We start from the raw sequence: 20851 nt of genomic DNA on the forward strand, positions 1-20851 counted from the left end.
CCAGACGAAGGGTTCGTGGCGGAACACCATCAACTCCTTACGGTCTTCACAAATTTCGCTTCAAACAGCAACTTCTACAACGAAGATGTCGTCGCAGATATCTGTTCTCACGAGCACGACAAGGCTAACCTGCCGCCGGGACTTCCCCGTTTGGTACGACGCTCTCTACGCCGAAGCCGACGCAGCAGACGTCTGGGATCTCATAGACCCAGACGACACTACGTCTCCGTCAGACCCAAGAGAGGACGATGAAGAACTCTCGATCGAATCATGGATCACGCAGCAGAACGAAAAGCAGCGTAGAACCTATGATCGGAAGCGGAAAGCCTACGATTCGATTCTCCAGCATAGGGCAGAAGCGAGTGACGATACAGGGGAAGAACTCCAGGAGCCTGTAGCACAACCAACTCTCACGCAAAACACGCCCGGGATCTTTGAAAGATATACGAACTACCTCGCTTCAAAATCAGGCCGCGACGTCCTCAAAACTCGTCGGGAGCGGGACTTCGACTCTATTCAGCGTTGGGTTAAGGAAACGGTCGACAAGGACATCCTCTACGCTGCGAGATCGGAGATCCTAGCGAAGAACCAACGTTCACTCCGTGCTCTTATTCAGTACCTTCGGAAACGCTACGCTCCAAGCGAATCAAGCAGTCAAACTACAGTTCGCGAAGAGTACCTTCTCCTCCTGGAAAAGGCCAACACAAGCGTAAACCCCCAGACCTGGCTAAGAGACTTCCATCGAGTACTGCTCCGCGCGCTTCGATTCAGAATACCGGAAAGCCAGGGAACGCTCGCTTCGAAAACTTTTCTTCGAGCGGTGGGACACCGTTTTGCCCCCTCCTGGGCGACCTCCGAGCTCACTGAAATTGTCAAAATGGAGCGCAAGGGGGACCGCATCCCTACTGTAAGTGAATACAGGGATATGCTGGAGGACTTGCTGTATGAGGACACCCTATACGACAAAAATCGGGGTAAAACAAGCGGTGTGTACGCTACCCTTGCCGGTCGCCCGAGCGAAGCAATCTCAGATGGAAAAAGCGGTTCGAAAGGAAAAGGCAAATCCGAAGCGTGCCCCTGCAACAAACCCCACAACGCAAACCCCCTGGAGTGCACCCGCGTGGAGTACGCCCTTACCGGGCGAATCAAGCCTTCCCAGGACAAACTATCGAGGGACGAGTGCAAGGAGATTCGAAAGCGTATCAATCAGTCCGAGAACTATGATCTCCGAGCCGAATTAGCTCGGAAAGGCTGGATCTGGGCGACGGAACCTCCCAGCTTCCGAAACCCAGCGCCGCCTCGCAATAGGTCGTCAGGAAATACCGGCTCTAAAGCGAAATCGCAGCAAGAGGAGAATGAGTCAGAGGTGACACTGAAGAGAAATATCCACGCAGTAACGATCAGCCGTGAACTTCTCCGGGAAATTTCGGACGACTTCGACTCGGACTACGACCAACCAAGCGTATTTGCAACCCCACTGACGGGACCCCATGTTCTGTCACGAAGCACGGTTCTCGACAACTGCGGAGCTACGCACCTTGTTAACAACCTTGACTTGCTTGAATCGTCTTCTATTAAAACGTGCATCGGCGACGAGAGAGTCGACTCAGGAACTGCTTCGTACCCAATCCTAGCAAAGGGAACGTGGATCTTGCCAAAAGCACTAAATGGCCCTGATGGAGACCTCACAGCAGACCTTACGCTCCATAACGTTGGATACGTAGAGAACTTTCACGTTAACATCGTTTCGGAAGCACTCCTCCGAAAGACAGGCATCTGGTACTCCGGATTGGATAACACACTTCGCCAGGGAACGTACAAAAACAGCGTGGTAGTCAAGCATCTTGTTAGGAAGATGAACATTACTTTCTTCGAATATAAGACCGGTTCCCAGTATATTGCTCAGAAGCGAATTACCTCGAGTAACGCAGGAATCGTGAACCATTTGGTGCTTGCAGTACAGGATCCCGCTCGACTCTCGCTTCGTAAACCACCTGATAGGTATGATGACGCCTGGTTATGGCACCTTCGTTCGGGTCACCTCGCACCAGACGCACTAGAACGAATGGTGTCAAACGTGAGAGGAGTAAAGATAAAAGGACCCACGCGTCTGGAATGCGAATACTGCGCGACAGCGCACGCGAAACAGTTAATTTCGAGGCGAACCTCTGAACGGAAAGCAATTCGACCGTACTATAGGGTCTCATGGGATCTCTTCGACTACCCGACAAGCTTTGACAAGAACCGCTGGCTCTTAGTGATCAAAGACGAATATACCGGTCGTCTTTTCGCGTTTCCGCGCGTAAGTAAATCGCACACCTTCGTCTTCGACGCTCTCAGGCACTTCGAACGATGGGTCGCTCGCCAACGAGGCGTCACCCTGTGCAAGCTGAGACAAGACGTAGAACGCGCGGTAATTGCGATAAACGGAATGACTGAGTATCAACTTTGGGCCCAGCATAACGGGATTGAAATCGAAGAGACACCCCCCTACACCAAGGAACCCAATGGCGGAGGCGAACGAGCGGGCCAGGAATTAATAACCCGAGCGATAAAGATGCTCAGCGCAGCGGGCCTGCCAACTACTCTCTGGGTGGAAGCAGTCATGGCAGCCGCCTACCTGTACAATATGTCACCACGGAAGCGAAGAGCTTGGCTCTCACCAATTCAAGTCGAAGAGAGCTGGTTCCGACAGTATTTTCGCTGGTGGCAACCACAATACAGCGCGAGCCTCGCCCGCGACCTTCGCCCCCACTGGGGCTGGACGTACGCGTATGGGTGTAGGGCTTATCCCCTGAAAAAGGACCGCGAAGCGGATAGGAACAGACGTAACTTCAAGGTGGAACCGCGAGGACATATTGGATATCTGGTGGGCTACGTTATGGACGCTCACAACCTATACAGAGTCTGGATACCCTCGCTTGATCAAGTGATTATCACGCGAAACGTTACCTTTGACGAGACGAAGTTCTACTCGAAGGACGATGCAAAAGCTAGTTTACAAGCGGAGGTGGCCGAGACAGTCTCCACGGAGATCTCGGAACCTCCGGCTACGGCGAACCCAGGACTCCAATTCCTCGGACTCGCAAAACCAAGCGAACTCGTATTTTCACTTGAAGAGCAGCCCCTGCCACCTGCCTTCGCGCCGTCGACCGTAATCTCAGAAGAGACAACGGTAAAACGCTCCGCGGTTAACAGCCGACGCGAAGAGGGCCTGCTCACCCCGGAACCGACCCCTGAGCCGGCCGCAGCGCCGGAGGGGACGGACGGGCAAACGACCGGCCAACAAAGCTCCGAAGCGATGGACGCCGGCGTTCCCGACCCGGGGCACGAAGCCCTCTCTGAGGCGGTCGAAGACGTGATATACGTCAAGACCAACAACGAACCTCCACGAGAACCGGCCGTGGAGGCCGACTCGAGTAATGATCTCGGGGGTGACTCCCCAACTCACCCGGTGCGGCCACACTCGGATAATGGGAACGGGCGCGAACCCGAGATAAAGACCAAGCGGGTGTACAACCGCAAGGACTACGGCCAACAACAGGGCAAACCGAGACGATCACCTCGCTTCGCCCAACACTTCGCATTCCTACAAACGGAACGTAATTGGGAAACTTTCTTCCATACCTATATGCCTGATCAGCAGAAGGCTGTGGAGGAAGCGAACCAAGCCCACTATACGCTCCATTGCTTCGTCTTCGCGTCAATACACCAAGCGAAGCACTCCAGAGCGGTCACTCCACAGCGAGTGAAAATACACACAGATGAGCTTATAAAGCCCCCACGAACGTGGAAAAGTGTTGAAAAAATGCCGACCCACCTCCGAAACCTGTTTTACGAAGCGGCCCAAGCCGAGATAAGTAAATTAGAGGAGATGGACGCTTGGAAAATCATTGACGAACACGAAGCGTCTACGAAACCTATTCCTCTAAAGTGGGTGTTCACTTACAAGCTTGATCAAGACGGCTACCTCGACCGCTGCAAGGCACGAATTTGCGTCCGCGGCGACCTCCAGGCGAAGCATCCTCTCGAACAGACCTACGCAGCGACCCTCGCAGCAAGGACGTTTAGAGTAGCGATGGCGCTCGCGGCGGAATTCGACCTTGAAGTAGACCAATTCGACGTAGTCAATGCGTTTCTAAACGCAACAAGAGGACCGAACGACCCGCCTGTCGTCTGCTACCTACCAGACGGCTTCAAACAGAACGGGAAGTACGTCGAGCTCCGCCGTGCCTTATACGGGCTACGAGACGCTCCCCTCCTTTGGTATAAGGAGTTCTCATCAACGCTGCGGCGCCTGGGACTCAAGCCTGCAAGCGAAGACCCCTGTCTCTTCACTTCAAACGACAAGAAAGTGATGGTACTCTTCTACGTAGACGATATCCTCGTCTTATACCATAGGGACCACCGCGAAGCTGCTCAAAACGTTATAAACGGGGTGAAAGCCGAGTATGAACTCAAGGACCAAGGCCCTGTCGAGTGGTATCTAGGCATTCGCGTGATACGTGACCGTGAGAAGCGAACAATTAACCTCGCACACGACCAATATATCGAACGCGTAGCGAAGAAATTCAACCTTATCGACTCGATCGTGCCGCATACACCATTGCCATTCGTCCCGCTCCAGAAGAACACCGCTGAAGAGACCCCTGACCAGGTAAAGCAATACCAAGAGAAGGTCGGCTCAATTCTGTACACTGCGATCATGATTCGCCCCGACGTCGCCTTCGCTTGCGCTATACTCTCGAGGTTCCTAACGAACCCGTCTCTCGAACATCAGAAGGCCGCGAACCAAGTCATTAGATATCTTTATCACACTCGCTACCTTTCGCTCTGCTTCGGTAGCTCGGGGGGTGCAGGTGCCCAAGTTCTCCTAATTGCGGGCGACGCCTCGTTCGCAGACGACGAAGAGACGCGGCGTTCATCTCAAGGGTACATCATCTCACTGTTCGGCGGTCCCATTCAGTGGAAAGCCGCGAGACAGAATACCGTTACCACTTCTACTACAGAAGCGGAACTCCTTAGCCTCGAAAACACTGCTAAGGAGACCATCGCTCTCAAACGCTTATTTCGGGATATTGAACTAGACCTCGGAGACGTATGGAAGATCCATTGTGACAATCGCCAAACGATTCGCCTGGTAGTAGGCGACAAGGAACGCATCTCAACGCGCCTTCGCCACGTTGATATACAGAACATGTGGCTACGCCAAGAGTATGCCAAGAAGACGTTCGACGTGGTATATATGCCTACCGACGAGATGCCAGCAGACGGTCTCACAAAAGCACTCTCCCGAGCGAAGTTCGAACACTTCAGGGCACTTCTAAACCTACAAGACATTCGGGCACAAGTCACAAGAAGCGAAGAGAAACAGGTGCGCGCGAGCAATGCTGGCCCGGAGGCCGAAAGTTAAATTTTGACTTGGCCCCTGGCCAGGAAGCATGATACGCTCCCAAAGGAGCAAAAGCAAGCGTACTTACGCCCCGTAGGGCGGGCTCTTTTAACGACCTCGGAGGGAGGCCGCGTACGTGTCCATCAGGACGTTGTACGCGGGGAGAACAGCCGCCGGCAAGTGTCCTCCAACAAGGCTGTCAATGGCAGCACGGAGACCAGCCGCTTCGGCCACGGCCGGAACCGCTGCAGAAGAGTCAACGGGCAGAGGAAATAATAACTGATGGGCAACCCACGTTGTGGGCCAATCAGAAGGCAGGATTTTCAGAAAATTCAACTGGCAATAATAAGAGGCAAGTACGACGGTTGAATAAAGGAAAGTGCGATTATTGCGCCAGGCGGCGCGCAAGGGCGAATTTCGCCATATTCACATCACTTCGAGCACAAAGACCGAGGCGAATACAACAACACCTCTCTTTTGTTATATATATATTCACAAGAGGCTCTGAATAGCCTCATAATCTTGTATCTAGGCGATAGTAGCGATATGGCCTCGAGGCGCGGTTTTCCAGACGACTACGCGCCGTCTGGGGGGGTGTGTCGTGCTGGCTCCGGGCCTCCGGACCCACTCTGCCGCGTCTCGGCCGCGAGGTCACGTGACCTCGCTCCAGCGACCGTATTCTTAAGCGTCCTTCGCTCCGCTCGCTCACTTAGAGAATACAAGCCGTTTTGTTCCTAGTTGATGCCGCCCGTGCCTGACGTCGGTCACCACAGCGCGTCAACGACATGGAGACGTGGCGATGAGTGTCAACCATGCCAGGAATGATGACGCCGTCCGTAGCGTCGATAATCTCTGCATCTGGAGCCTTGATTTCTTCAGCCTTGCCGACCGCCTTGATGACACCGTCCTCAACCAGAATGGCTCCATTAGCGAAGTCACCCAGAGAGTCATCGAGCGTCGCCAAGTACCCGCCGGTGATCAAGTATTTTCCGGTCATTTTCAAGTTGTTTCTGGAGGGGACTATGTAGATATGGAGGAAGTTTCAAAGATGTTGAGTGACGAGGCAAGTCGGCTTGCTTGGTCTGTAACTAGTCGATGCTTTTCGGGGATTCTATCTGACACGACTGCCGGTTCCTTTAAATAGATTGTACAACTGTGTCGCGCCAGTAACTTGAAATTTTCCTCTTTTCCCGACGGGATAAAGGTTGTCCGTTGCATGGTCTCACTCCTCAGACTCAGACTCCACGCCCACAGGAAACACTGCGTGTAGATCTTGTCGTTCGTAACCCCACAGAGCAACTTGTCGTAAAGTGACACTCAGAATGGGGGACCAGATCCTCCCACTTTTCTTTTTTTTTTTTTCATGACAAGCTGATAACATTTGGTTAGCCACGCGTAGTCACCCCTGCTGCACCCTAGTCTCCTACTGGGGCGGAGATGGATTTGCCAAGTCCCGCTTCGTCATTTCATCTGGCTTTGCAAACACCAGAACATGTGAAACAAAATAGTAGCCCACGTTTAACTTGACACAACCTTGAAAATAGTCTGTACTAGATTATTTGAGACGCAATTGCAAATTCTCTACAGTCTGCAACATCAATCCTACTGCGATTAAGCCTAATATCCTGACCTCAACAGAAGGAGGGTACGAAGCTGAAAAGAGGAAAGATCTGATTCTTGACAGCTATTGAATATCACTTGACTGGTCGAAATGTAGGCAAAATATAGGACGTCATAACGCGTAAAGCATTTCGTAAAATTTCTTGGCCTTATTCATGTAGCATTTGTCTTTGAAGCTCACATCTTGTACACATCCTTTCCGTAAAAGAACCACCCGTGTTCACTTCACTTGAGTGACAACAGAAAAACATTACCTTTACCTACGGCCAGCACCAAAAGCTGTGCCGGTTTTTGTCACCCGCGTGATCCAGCATGCGTCCTCTAGCTTGACCAAACAGGAATGCTCGGAGATCAACGACAAATTGTTTCTGCTTCTGGCCGCTTTTTTCAGTGGATCTGTAGATTCAACACTGAAGCGGAGCCTTTGAGGTAACGATTTCGGACTCCGTGCTTTCGCGAGTTCGCCTCGAAGTGAAAACGCGAGATAGACCTGGCTGCCGAGGGAAACATGGCAACTAGATGAGTCATCTTCTAGAGAAAATGTTTAGGAATCATAACAATATCAATTTGAGAAAGCTGGAAACTTTGATTTGCAGGCGAGCGAACCTCCGATGAATTCGGTTGTCGGTTGTATCAGTACCTTCGGGCAGTTGAAGCAAGCTCGTCAAAAGAGGTAGCAACATCACAACGTCTACTCTTCATTATCAACTCACCATTTTTTGGGGGGCTTTTTTTTTCTTTCGTAGCCAACTACTAGAAAAAAAAGCTTTTCATCTTATCCCACTCGCTTAGCCTCAGCCAGCCATGGAGGCACAACACCGACAGCGCCTTCGTCAGTGGGAGCCACTGAAGCAAACCTACGCGACTCCCGTGCTGCTTGCGTCCATTTCACTTCTTCTGATGGTACTCGCAAACATGTGCTATCTTAGTGGGACGACACATAATCAACAACAAAGAACCAGCGCTCTAAACATTCTCTTTTTAGACCTAGACGGAGGTCCGGTTGGTTCTTCGATCTGGCAGGCCTCTGGCGACCTCCAGAGCCCTAGCTTTCCCACAGTCAAAAAGGGACATGAGTTTGACTTTCCAGATGAGCTGGAAGCAAAAGCTGCCGTTTGCTGAAACGAATACTGGGCGGCTGTTGTAGTACCCAGCGGTATTTCCGAATGGTTTGCCGGCAAATTGAACGGAACCGTCGCCGCCCAGGCAGAAATCCCTCTTGTGACGTACTCGTACAATCAAGCCAAGTTTCCAGCTATATCAGACGGACTTCTACAAGGGAATATTCTCAAAATTATCAACTCATCTCGCAACAAGTACCTATCAGCAATGGGGGCTCAAAATCTCACAGGCTTCTCCGGCGAAGCCGTGTTCACAACCTCCATTCAAGCAGCAGCGGATCTCATTCAAGTCACACCACAAGGAGCACGAGTTCTCTATAACACCGTCAACATGATCATTCCGACGCTCGGGCAATTCTTTTTTATGCTGGCCCTCAACATCATCGGCCAATTCAGCGGTTTTCTTTCACAAGTTCGAGTAAGAGACGTCTGGGTATTACGCTTCGTGTGTGGCAAGCTGTATACTATATTGATCAGCCTTGTCGTTCCTGGTTATATCTGGGCTTTCCGCGGCGAGTGGCCAGTTGGTAGTCAAGAGTTTGGTAAGACGTTTTTGGCGTACCTGTTGTATATGGATACGCAGTGGCAGTTTCTGGATACTTTCACCGGATCATTTGTATCAATGCCGTTTATGCCCCATTTTCTTCTGACCTGGATCATCTTAAACGTTTCGAGCACAATTTTCCCTTTTGAACTGATGCCAGGCTGGTATCGAATTGGTTGGGCAATGCCGGCACACTCGATCTACGCGCTCTTGATATCGGCGTGGTCAGGCTGCGGGCAAGACCTTCACATTGTATTGCCAGTCTTGTTCGCCTGGTGGGTGGTCGGCCATGTCACCGCAGTTTTCTCGATCCGGAAGCGTTGCCGTGATGCAGCAAAAATGGCCGCCTGAGCTTTGGCGGCAGTTCCTGTAAGGCCCGAGACGGCAAATGACTGGCCGAGCCAATCGGAGAAGAGCTTTGAGAACCCACAGCAGATGGTACAGTCAAAAGAAGAGGCTGGGACACAGATTGAGTCTCAAAGGGGCGTATGAGATGGATAATATGGAGCGCAAATAGCAAGTCTGACAGCAACTGATCACCTGATTTCCCAAGAGGTTTGCCTTGTTGCTCAACCAAGGACCTGAGTAACAGGTATCAAACAGCTTTTGTTTAATTATTTGGATTTTCATCTCCACTGTGGTACAGTTGACTCATTTTGTCTTAAGACATTATCAACTTTACCCAAGAACAAGCGACCTGGGTTTAAGACACAATGACAAGACTTGGGCTTGGAGATCCAAGTTTTTACATGATAGACGAATCTTACTTCTAATAAAGCCAGAAAGAATTATCATGCACAATCCATAACACAACCTCCCATATCAACCATACCGAGGCATCCAATCTACCCAAGTCAATCCATATCAACCAAATGCAAATCTGATCACTTGGACTTCAAGCACCTCACAGATGGAAGTTACGGCCTGCGACCATGCATCTTTTCTTCATCCATTATATATTATCACTGTTCAGAAGTCCAATAAGCCAGATCCTAAGGTAGAATAGAAGCCTCAGCCTGCAGCACGTCGCATGAGAAACCATTCAAGAAAATCTGGAACTCGATGATACGCGTGTCGTAGACGCTGTTGAAAAAGGTTAAATCAAATTAGGGTTTACAAGAACCAACCACAAAACGTACGGATCCACCTAAACAGGTTTAAATGACCTGGTCGACTTGTTTGATGGACAAGAAATATACAAAAGACCACGAAGATCACTGGAGGTCATCATTGTTACAGGCTATGTCCGGTATCAAGTGTAACCAATCACCCTTCCAGGAAGGCTACAACTGTAGTCATGGAGGAACTCCTCTTTTAAGAAAGGCTTTAGCACCTTTTGCTTTTCAGATCAACTATAGAGTTCTGCGAAGGGTTCGCAAGAGATGTACACTTATTTCAATACCAATCTGGGAGTTATACTCGGGGTTAAAGTCTATTTGTTATTGAAGATTCACAGAATTTCATAAAGGCTTAGGGTTTATCATGAAAAACCGCGCACGGGCAGACGGATCGTGATTAGATTCATCGATGTGCACAGGGCTGTGAAGACGTTCATCTTTCAATCTTACAAAAGATCGCTAAATACTTGACATTACTAGGCCAGACGGTTTCAAGGTCAAACTGGGCAAAAAAAACATGATCAATAATGCTTTCAAGATACCAAAAATCGTTTCTTAAGGCAACAGGCAGGTGGAAGATTTTATTGATGAAAGTCGTACTTCCAGCAAACTGATGACTGAAGTTTATTTCACTTTCTTGTATTTTACGCGCTGCCAGCCATGTCAAGTCAAGTATGAAACGGTACAAACGATGCTCCTTTGCCTATGACATTATGTGTAACATACTAAGGAGCATGAATTAGCTGTCCGAAAAAAAAGAGCTGGAACTTCTCTCAAACTAACGATTGATAAAATGTGAGCATATATTATGATCTAGAGCAATCCTGCTCTCATTGGAACCTATGACAGCGGCACTTCATCTCGTACAACAAAAGAGCCTGCAACCTTCCCGAAACCGATGACTCCCTATCGCCACTTGTCATTTATCCAAGCTCGCGAGCTGCATTAACCTCCGTTTGTAGCTCAAAAAACCTGTTTCGTTATGACTACTTCTGTACCAGACCGTCCAGCACCACATCTTTGTGTGGCACCATCCTGGTATGTACCGTGGAGGCATGGGGATCAACGCTATGAGTGGGGAATTGTGTGTGAGTAGCCTCGCATGCCAAGCTGTGGACAAAGCTTTTCCCTGGGAACTGTGGCCGCTAGCGGTTAATCGTCCCAATTTAGAAGGTAAAGACGCCGGACATTAGTGAAGTCCGCTTCCACTTGGGCCAATGCGTTGTTATGGGCTCTATCTTCTTGTTTTGTCTAATAAACCCGCTTCTCTCTCTCCCGTTCTCGTGTTAGCAAGGTGTCTTCCACCTTAGCAAACCAGCCTCCTCTCTACTGGCCTCGACTTGGCAGCATAGCCCAACGAAAAACAGTTTCCTATTCACCACGCAGTCTAATGATCGAACCACAATGGTCCGTTCAACCAACGGCTGCACAAATTGCAAGCAACGTAAGCGAAAGTGCGACGAGGAACGCCCGGAATGCGGCCTTTGCAGACGCCGCGGCATCAAATGCGATGGCTACCAAGCGACCGTGAAATGGGCAAACGGGATCGCCTCGCGAGGGCGTTTTGCCGGCGTTACTACTCCGGACAGAGGGAACATAGGCGAGGTCCAACAGCGCTTGAATGCATCCCCCACGTTGTGTGTGTCACCCACAGGCGGTTCCAAAGCAGCGGAAGCTTCGTCTGCTTATGGTGTTTCGGACGAAGAATGGAAAATGTATAAAAAATGTAAGGTTTGCCATTTGGTGTTCTGCGCAAATGATTTAGTCTGGATTATCTAAGCCGTAGTTAGTTTTAGCAGCAGGACTATGCAGGCTATACAACACTGACATTCGTTCATGGATTAAACCTTTCTTTGAGAAAATGGCCAAGGAAATTCGAGCATTGATACTTGTTGGCGGAGCCATCCAACTATTTCTCGATGACAATCAAGCTTACCCACTGGAGCGATCGTTAGAGGCTATCGGCGTAGGTTTACAGGCTTTCCGGGATGAGTTATCTGCTCAGCACAATTTTATCAACACTGGGACCGTATGTGCAGGACTTTTAGTATGTGCTCTTAATGTAAGTACTCTTCCTCTTACCACGTTTTCTATCCAACAGCTGGTACAAGTGCTCCCATAATGGCTACCATCTGCCTACTAAAACGTGGTCATCCCCACTAATGTTTCTCCAGCTTCTTCAGTCAACCTCGTGCACCGCGCAGATTCAGCTGCTTGCTGATCTCAAACACATTCCTTCCGCAATCTCTTCCCTCGCTCTCTCTCCAGAGCACCACACACCTATTTGTCGTGTTCTGGAGTTCCTTGGTATCCTAGATATGACCTCATTTATCCTAGGAAGACAGGCTCCTTCCGCGGATATATGGAAACATCTACGTGAAGCCCAAGATGGTTGGAAGGAGGGAAGAGTTAAAGGTGTAGAAGCTCTGACTGGTATGCCCATGTCTCTCCTGGACATCTTCGCGGACATACCTTACCATGACAGAGAGTCTCTTGAAGGACGCTTTTGGGATTGGCCAGGCGAGATAGGCAGGTTTGTCCAATGCCAAACGTGGGATTGCTGGCGCCTTGCTGGGATTTTGGATGTCCGCAGGCGCAAATCGAATAAAAAAAGAAACCAATACTTGACTACCACAGTCTATCAGGAGCCGGAGTCAAGCATAGCCCCCAGTACAGACATTGTTCTCGGGCGTTTGATGGCGGCAATTGACGCTGTGCTTAGAGGTGTCAAGCTACCTCAAAATCAGAACCTACTTATTGGCAATGCGCTCGTCTATCCTCTCATGATGGCCAGTCTAGAGGTTCCATTGCTACAGTCTTACCCCTGTTGGAAAAAGTTGCTAGATAAGGTGCGCTCCTACGTTAGTCAAAGATCCGCCTTCAACTTGTGCAGGACGGGACTTGAACTGTTGGACGAAGCGTGGATGACAGCATCTGATAGTTTTGACTTAGATAAGGCGGCTCGTCGAAAGGGGGTTGAAGTTGCGATATTTTAGCTTAAGCGCTTACATTGTGGGACAAAACAACAATTTATTCATCAACTTATCAAGGCTAAAAATCAAAGACACTAGATAAAAATGTCAACTAAGAAAATTCTGGCGTATGGATCGGTTGGTAAGATACAATGCCAACTGGAGAGATTCTGAGTGGGACAATTTATCTGATATGTAAGTTGAAACTTTCATCCGGGACATAGAAATGCAACTGGCGCCAATGCCACTCAGCAGAAAATATCCATGGACTATCCATGACGGAATTTTTCGGTCTAGTTCACCTGCCATATCCACTTATTGTCACAGTTTTAATTTCTCGGAGGCCATTGTTGCCTGATCGCGGTGGTACTTTGCCAGGTTCTGCAAATGAACGAGGCAGCCTAGCCCAACTTAACCTCGGTTACTCTACATAAATTCACCATGTAGCATCGTTTAAACCTGATGGCAATGATTTCCCTTGCCTTGTATTATGGAATGATGATCAACAATCGTTTTTACTTTGTTGGCATGCCTGCAAACACTACTCAACGATTCGTGAAGCCTATCCTCCTCCGCTACCTCATGTCCTTGCTACTTAATGGGGAGACTCTTTAAAGAAGATAAACAATCTATTTATACATAAAGCACTGCGGGGTTTGATTCAATGTATATTTTGGTATTGCCATCTTGATTTAGACAGCCTCTGGCCTAAGCTTGAGAATTGGAGTCTTCTGAATGAGTGAACAAACCCAAATTTCAAGTGTCGATTGAAATCAATCCTGCAAAAGAGTCTGCTCTCTCCGCTTTTTTTGAAAGACCGCTTTAAGCACCTTTTCTGTCATCCATCCTGGCATCGCGTGCACTATGGCGTCTTGAACAGCATGACACATCCAAGGATGCATAGACAAAGCGCCACGTGAGACGGCTATTGCCACCCGACGCAGCGCCGCTTCTGCAAATTCGCTCCCAGATGGTGTACCAGGTGGCAAATCGCCGGCGTTGACCTGTGTTTTAACCTCTCCCAAAATGAGCGCGAGTATATCCACGGGAACTCCATCAGCCTTCATCTCCCTGGCTATGGCCTTTGTGAATGCCATGACGAAGGCTTTGCAGCCTGAGTACGTTGCCACACCGGGCATCCCAAGCATGGAAGCAGAGCCGACGTTGAGGACGAGAGATGGGCCGTTTTTCGCGAGTATTGGAATGGCGAGCCGTGTTAGCTGGGCCATAAACCGTACGTTAAGAGACAATACTCTGTCCATTTCCTCTGCGGTTGTGTCGTCAATCCTACGGTAATACTTGGAGGGCTCAACGCTCAATCCGCCAACGTTGTTCACGAGAATCGTAAGGTTCATATGACCCAAATTCTTCAAAGTCGCGTCAATATCGGCGGCGGATGCAGTTATCGCGTCCAGTACAACAGACTTGACCTCGATCCCGGGGCATTGTTTCTGGATTTCGTCTTCAGATTGTCTTAGCTCTTTGGGATTATGGCCGAGGAGGATGACGTTGAACCCTCGAGATGCCAGGGCCTTTGCGAATCCAAAGCCAATACCAGCCGAGGCGCCGGTGACCATGGACCATGAGCGGCCAGAACTTTGATATTTTGTCAACGGAGCCTGAAGTGGAAGCCACTCAAACAACCCCCGTAGGACTTTGTAGGATATGTTTGCAAGTACTGCACCTCCAAGAAGCCGTAATGCGTTTGAGCTTGTAAGAAACCTGTTTAAAGAATTGGCTTCAAGCCATTGAAGCAAGTTCATCGTGACTTCTTTGCAGAGAGAAAGAAAACTGGCTTTTGCCAGGAGAGAAGACCAGATTTTCCGGACACCTAAGCCTTCAAGATAGGCCATTTTGGGGTTTGGGAACAATCAGGGTCGTCGAAAGCAGCAATCTCAAGCCTTTATAACAATGCAGATATGCCATCAGCAAAGAAGCCAGCGGCAGCGGGGCATTCGGGCAGGGGCTGCTAGTGAAGTAGTGAGATAATTATATTCAAGCATTTTTCTTGTAAACCCTTCTGCCTGATTGCCTGGCGTGCGCTGCGGAGTGTCAATCATTGGAGGTGCCTTTCACCCTCCCAATCCTTTCACCTACTTATCAGACTGGTTCTTCAACGGTCAGGCTTCGGGTTTCTTTACCCAACTCATTCACAATGCCGGTCTTTTCATAATCTCCCTGCCTCCCACTGATTGCAGGGTCATGCTTAAATAAAAGCATCATAACGTCTTACTGTTTGATCACAAGTAAGCAGCATCATCCAATACATAAGACATGGGTTGGATTCTCAATAACTCTCCCCTTGTACGTCGAGCTCCAATAGCTTACATTGATCTCCATTCAATTACCGAGACAAACCAAAAAATTGCTCCTGAGAATGGCCTCTGGAATATGTGCCATGGAGGCGTGTCCGCCAGTTGGTCCCCAATGGGGACTTCAAGTCGTTCAAAGCTTTCGAGGGGACCTATGTCCAAGCTAAAATCATACCATCCCGCCTCTGCATCTCACAAACTGTGAAAACACTCAATTCTTGAAGAAATGCAACGCTCTCGATCCATAGTTGATTCATCAGGTGCTCATGCGCCCACGGATTCTTCGGCTTTGTCTTTTCTCCGACCTTTACGTCAAGTCTCACACACCCAATTCAACTTATCCAGCGCAAGGATCCATTTGAACCCACTCAGCCACTTCGCTAATGCAAGGACTTACAGTTGCAAGGATAGAGCATGTCTTGGCACTTCGTCTGTGCACCCAACCGACAGTAGGTTGTACCTTGCCAGCGACGGTACTTGGTAATAGATGCTCTAGCTTGGTTTATTCTCACACAAAAAGGACAAAAGTACTGGGTTTTCTTTGACACTCCACCCACCGACCAGGCGGCTGAGGCAACCCCCCAATTAAAGACTTGACTTAGCACTGCCTTAAAGACAGCAACTTCACCCTAATACTATCTGGTCGAAAGCATCCATTTTTATTCATGGCTAGGTCTTGATACTTCAGAATATCATTGAAAACAATTGTTTCATCGCGAAATCGTTGTGATTCATGGTAACTATCTACCTACTTGGAGGCAGGACGTTCTGGAGTCAAGGAGCCCTTGAATCTTAGGGAGTGCAACTTTCAGAAAGATGAATGCAAACGACGAGACACTTCGAGACTTATGAAAGACGCCATTTTAACTTTTCCGTCTTATCTAGGCAGTGACGGCGCCCTGAAAACCTCACCTGTCAGAGTGGAACAGTCTAGCCTAAACCCCAAGAATATGTTTAAATATGTGTGACAACAGAATGTCTATACGTTAGATAGCGCGAGCTCTAATTAGACAGCCTATGAGATAGCCTGTAGCAGAGACATCATTGTGTGTCTGGCTGTGTAGTTATTCTCCGCCATTTGGAAAGCTCTGTACTGGGAAAACGCAATTTGTAGCCTAGATCTTTCGCGCCTAGCCTGTTCGTCATACCTTTCTTTTGTCTCGATTTAGGATGGGCTTTCTGATTTTAGTGAAGGCAAAAGCTGGGTCAGGTGATACAAGATGGGAGGAAAACTTCTATAGGAATTGTAGCTCTTATCACAGCATTAGTTCAAGGAAGTCCGGATCTGGAAGCGTGTGAACTTGAATTTCCAATGTCCGCTCTCCAGCTTCTATTGGACATAAGTTCTGTGCCGTTTTCTCCTGTCTAGAAACAATAGGAGGGTGAAAACCCAATTTTTTGAGTTTTCGTAAGATGCGACGCCAGCACCTTTGCCCGTGGCTTTGGCTACAGACAAAGAAAGGATGGCAGAGCATATAGAGAATGGCCCAGCCACTACTCCTACCGCTGAATGCGGTTGGAATCATGAGGACCTTCCGGTTTTCAGTTCGAATTTCACTTAGGTCAGTCGGACACCTAGCCCGTCAACTTAAAATCGCAGCCTCACCTAAAAGTAAGGTAAGTTGCGACCAATATTCCACTTCGGAGTTTGACCCCCTCGGCTCAAAATGCTTGCTCTTCGAATTTATTTCAGCCATTTTCCACCACCCAACGCGCAACACACTGGCATCGGTATCACTCAAACTCGTGGTCGTTTTTGTGCAGGCACCGCCATCACTTATACTACTAGGTATTTTTGTTCAAAAAATATCATTCCACGGTGACGTCGATCCAGCCACGAAAATCCATCTATCTCAGGGTCACCAAGTCCATCCCCTGAATCACCATTGAAGCTTGTGAAGCAAGCTCAAACCAATAATATCATTATTGTTGAATGGGCTCTCTGTACGATCGTACTGTCATAAATGTAGGGTGAACCAAAGATTCTATTTTCCGTGATTACTTTTCCTAACTAGATGTTGCCTTCCGTACGAACAGATATATCTCTGTCCATACCTAGACATGAGTCGTACCGGTTGGGTAATAAACCATGATCCCTTCCTCAGACATGTAAGTGTTACAGGTGCTAGTCATGCTACCCATACACTCGTCTGCCTGTGACAGCCTTGTCGTACGGTCATGTGACTATCGTTATTCCAACAATTATGTTTAATTCATCCTCAAATTCAACACCGCCGGAATCGCAATCAAGCGATAACAGGCAGTCACTTTTTGTGGGAACTTCATCCATGTTCATCGCAATTATCCTAACATCCATGGGATTCCGAGTATACATCAGGGGATATTCTTTAAAGATATGGGGCTTGGATGACTCTATATTCATACTTTCGTCGGTGAGTGCTTCGTGATTAAACTGAGCGGTGTAGTTACTGAAGCTGGATAGATTCTTTCAATTGGACTATCTATTTCGCTGATATCAGGTATGTGAACAAAGCAGCATGAGCTGTATGTTTACACGGTGAACACTTCTTTTAAATTGCTTCTGCTGCCTACAGGCACAATATATGGCGCCCTTAGTTGGCATTACTCGGATGTACCACCGGAACGATTCAAAGTAAATGGCTATGTAAGGCTTCCCTTATGCTAGCTGTTGTTGGATTGCACATTTTGACTAACCATGTAGTGCGTTCTTGCTTCTGTCATTCTCTACCAAGTTGCATTTGGTTCCATCAAAGTCATTTCTTCTCCAGCACCGTCGAGCCTTTGGCACTCATTTCGTTCAAGTGTTTTGACAGCTTCCTGGTTGTCGTTCTAATAACTATGTTCGGCATGACGATATACAGCGGAGTAATCTGGGGGCCACTCCTGCTAGGTCCATCGTCGTATACCGATGGAAGCTTGGAAGTAGTGGTATGGGGCTACATTAGTAGCGGCATCACGCTCGTCACGGACATTATCATCTTTCTCCTACCTATGCCTATCTTGATCCAATTACACCTCGCCCCCGCGCAAAAGCTAGGTTTGATTTCGTGTTTTGGTGTTGGGCTTTTGTGAGTGTCCAAACTTCCCTCTGTAACTTTTCTTGGTCACCTAATGCCTTAAATATTGACACGCATCATCAGCACAAGTGCAATATCAGTGTACAGATTTACCAACTTTACGACGGGCCTTCGCGATACTGACATCACGTACAATTGCATACCATTGTCTATAATATCTCAAGCCGAAACGACCTCCGCCATTGTATGTGCATGTGTACCTCTACTCCGGCCAATATTGTCGAGCTTAATCGATCTGGGGATAGGCAGCCAAATCACCCGCGAGAAGTCCCCCAAGATTAAATCTACGCTTACAACACCGATTTCATCTTTAAGCCCGGAAAAGCCCGACCCAGCATACTTACACACTGCAGGAGACTTTTAAGGGACATCGAGTCGGCAGATGAGTCAAAAGTAAACCTCAGGCTATCATATGCTCTCTGCGCTTATCGTAAAAAACTGGTTCATTGTCATGGGAGAACAGCCAAAAGCAAAGAACGAAACACATATGATAGGATCACACCACGATAGTTATATGCTTCGTCGTCAAAATATTTGGTCATAACGTGGGATAACATCCAGTTTTAGTTAATAGAGAAGGCTAAAGTTGCTCCAGACCTTGAAGGAATTAAATGATAGAGACAGTACAACCCCGAAATAGGAACTATTCTCACCCCTTTTACTTTATAGCAATGATAACTGATTTTCAATGGAATTATTTGCCGAGAATGTCGTTGCATATCCGGTCAAAAACACGCCCGCTTGCAGGAAACATGTGTCCTTCGGGGGACGAAAACTTGCAGGGACCTCGGCCAATAGAGAAAATACAGTTCTGAGCACCGATAGCCATTCTGCTAACTTGGCCTGATTCTGGTTTAGTATAGCTACGTTCTACTTGTGCCTAAAGGATCTTCTAGTTGTACATTCCCCACATTTCTGGTTAATATCCTCACTCTATGGCAAAATCTGGGCACAAGTCCGCGAGTCGCCCGCTTGATGACTCACTTTGGGATAGAATTTTGCTCACTACAACCGTTTATCATTTTAATAAATATCATCCAAGTCCAAGTTGAACATTCGAGATACTTCTCACACTGAACTGTATTTCTTCATGTTTCCAGAAGTTAAGCATATCTATAGTGTAGGTCGTGTATTCAGGTGCCAAGTCTTACAAGAGGGGCTCAAGTATCATGGATACGTTCTACCTAAAGTTCAACTGGTTGAAAAAGCGTGAGTCTGCGAAACATCAGATGAAACTGAAACATCGAATCTAGCTGGCCGCAGTTCTGTGAGACTCTCACGGTCCAATTCATCATCAACAACAACCTGACCGTCCCAAGACAGACTATCAAAGCCACCTAAATCCAATCCCTTCATTTTTTAGACCCCGGCTCCTCGCGCGTGAACCCTTGTGGTATCAACACTGAACCGCGGAGCTGGCATGGCATCTCCTTGTGGAAGTTTAGCATCCTACGCAAGAATTGTGTGCGGGGGAACACGAGATCATTTGATAAAATATTTGGTGTGACAGATGGAGATTCAGTGCAATCCCAAACAGGAAATATCATTCGACAAGGTCTAGGAGAGCTTTCTGGACGAAGAGGCTTCTTCATCAGGAAGAGAAGTAAGAGTGAAATTGTCATCGCCACTCGTCCGGGTTAATTTTACTGGTGAATGGCACCAATAAAACAAGCAATGAATACCTGCGCTACTAACCTACAGCAGTTGAAAAATACCAAATTTAGTCTATTGTTGGAACAACAATAACACACGGCCATATCACACACATGATTCAGGAACATACAAGAGAACACGGCACAGACTGGATACTCGGCTCCTGGTTATCCAACTGAAGGGGTGGGGGGGATTATGTTCCTGTTGACTGGCTCAAGAAACGCACGAGATCTATATCTACTCATAAGAAAGGCCAAGTCTTATAGTTAGAATGATAATCACGGAATAAGACATCTTCAGTTCGCCGTATATTTTGAGTACGACCCTACTGAAGCACATTCAACATTTATGTTTCTTTACCCATGAAATTAGCTAATACCTGTCTGCGGCGCATTCGGCCACGACTTAACTGGGCCGGCATTGATGGACCCGGCGTCAACCAAATCATTTTATCATCAAAGTAGACACATTCGCGTAGAATTCTTCTTACATGAGCGTAAACCGTCGCCCTTTTCTTTAAAGAATCAACCAAGAAAACCGCAGCCTCTGCCAAGTACCTGGCCGCCGCATGCGAATCCGTCTCGGTTTACATAATCCCGCTTAGGTTGAAAACAAAATCATGACATTTACCGCCCTTCGGTCAAAAGAGAAACTCTGTTCGCTACACATCGGTGGTCCTGGCAGCAGGCCGCCCAGTAGGATGCGTTTGGTGCCTGGCACCATCCCATAGGTGTTATTAGGATTATTAGTAAGAGATTTTGGATAACCAAAGTCCAGTTAGCCTTGTCGAAGCGTACCGCAATAATGTGGTAATCAATTTTAAGCTAAATGACTCGGTAGTCCAGTCCCACTGGACACGAACCACAAAATGCTCCGTACCATGTGTTCGGTCGTCGCCGGCTTAGCCTGTTGGAAATATACTACAAGCATTTTGTTACGGCTAACGGAGCCAAATACTTGCCCGATCGCATCTAGTATGAAGCGCAGCAGCTAATCATTGTCACAAAGGTGGAAATACCACTGGTCAGTGCGCATTCGTAACTAACCAGAACAAGGATGC

The 20851-nt window shown here is 48.1% G+C and overlaps 6 protein-coding genes across 6 annotated transcripts; 4 read left to right on the forward strand and 2 right to left on the reverse strand.

Moving 5' to 3' along the window:
* Window positions 1-85: 85 nt before the first annotated feature.
* On the forward strand, window positions 86-1410 carry CTRU02_214903 (reverse transcriptase domain protein; the record flags this gene model as incomplete). The annotated part of the gene is made up of 2 exons (XM_070206334.1): window positions 86-1308; window positions 1395-1410. The coding sequence occupies 2 exons, from the start codon at window positions 86-88 to the stop codon at window positions 1408-1410; spliced, it is 1239 nt and encodes a 412-aa protein (XP_070059977.1).
* A 4691-nt stretch (window positions 1411-6101) lies between these two features.
* CTRU02_214904 (uncharacterized protein) lies at window positions 6102-6389 on the reverse strand (the record flags this gene model as incomplete). The annotated part of the gene is made up of 1 exon (XM_036726583.2): window positions 6102-6389. One exon carries the CDS (start codon window positions 6387-6389, stop codon window positions 6102-6104), a length of 288 nt encoding a protein of 95 aa, XP_036581770.2.
* A 1427-nt stretch (window positions 6390-7816) lies between these two features.
* On the forward strand, window positions 7817-9028 carry CTRU02_214905 (nitrosoguanidine resistance protein; the record flags this gene model as incomplete). Its single annotated transcript, XM_036726582.1, has 2 exons — window positions 7817-8088; window positions 8167-9028. 2 exons carry the CDS (start codon window positions 7817-7819, stop codon window positions 9026-9028), a joined length of 1134 nt encoding a protein of 377 aa, XP_036581769.1.
* A 2628-nt stretch (window positions 9029-11656) lies between these two features.
* Window positions 11657-12791, forward strand: CTRU02_214906 (uncharacterized protein; the record flags this gene model as incomplete). Its single annotated transcript, XM_036726581.1, has 2 exons — window positions 11657-11857; window positions 11970-12791. The coding sequence occupies 2 exons, from the start codon at window positions 11657-11659 to the stop codon at window positions 12789-12791; spliced, it is 1023 nt and encodes a 340-aa protein (XP_036581768.1).
* A 749-nt stretch (window positions 12792-13540) lies between these two features.
* Window positions 13541-14530, reverse strand: CTRU02_214907 (3-ketoacyl-CoA reductase; the record flags this gene model as incomplete). The annotated part of the gene is made up of 1 exon (XM_036726580.1): window positions 13541-14530. One exon carries the CDS (start codon window positions 14528-14530, stop codon window positions 13541-13543), a length of 990 nt encoding a protein of 329 aa, XP_036581767.1.
* Window positions 14531-17367: 2837 nt separating this feature from the next.
* On the forward strand, window positions 17368-18502 carry CTRU02_214908 (uncharacterized protein; the record flags this gene model as incomplete). Its single annotated transcript, XM_036726579.1, has 3 exons — window positions 17368-17472; window positions 17759-18129; window positions 18202-18502. 3 exons carry the CDS (start codon window positions 17368-17370, stop codon window positions 18500-18502), a joined length of 777 nt encoding a protein of 258 aa, XP_036581766.1.
* Window positions 18503-20851: the final 2349 nt, after the last annotated feature.

Source organism: Colletotrichum truncatum (assembly GCF_014235925.2).
Source record: "Colletotrichum truncatum strain CMES1059 chromosome Unknown Contig_0012, whole genome shotgun sequence".
NCBI classification, from domain to species: domain Eukaryota; kingdom Fungi; phylum Ascomycota; class Sordariomycetes; order Glomerellales; family Glomerellaceae; genus Colletotrichum; species Colletotrichum truncatum.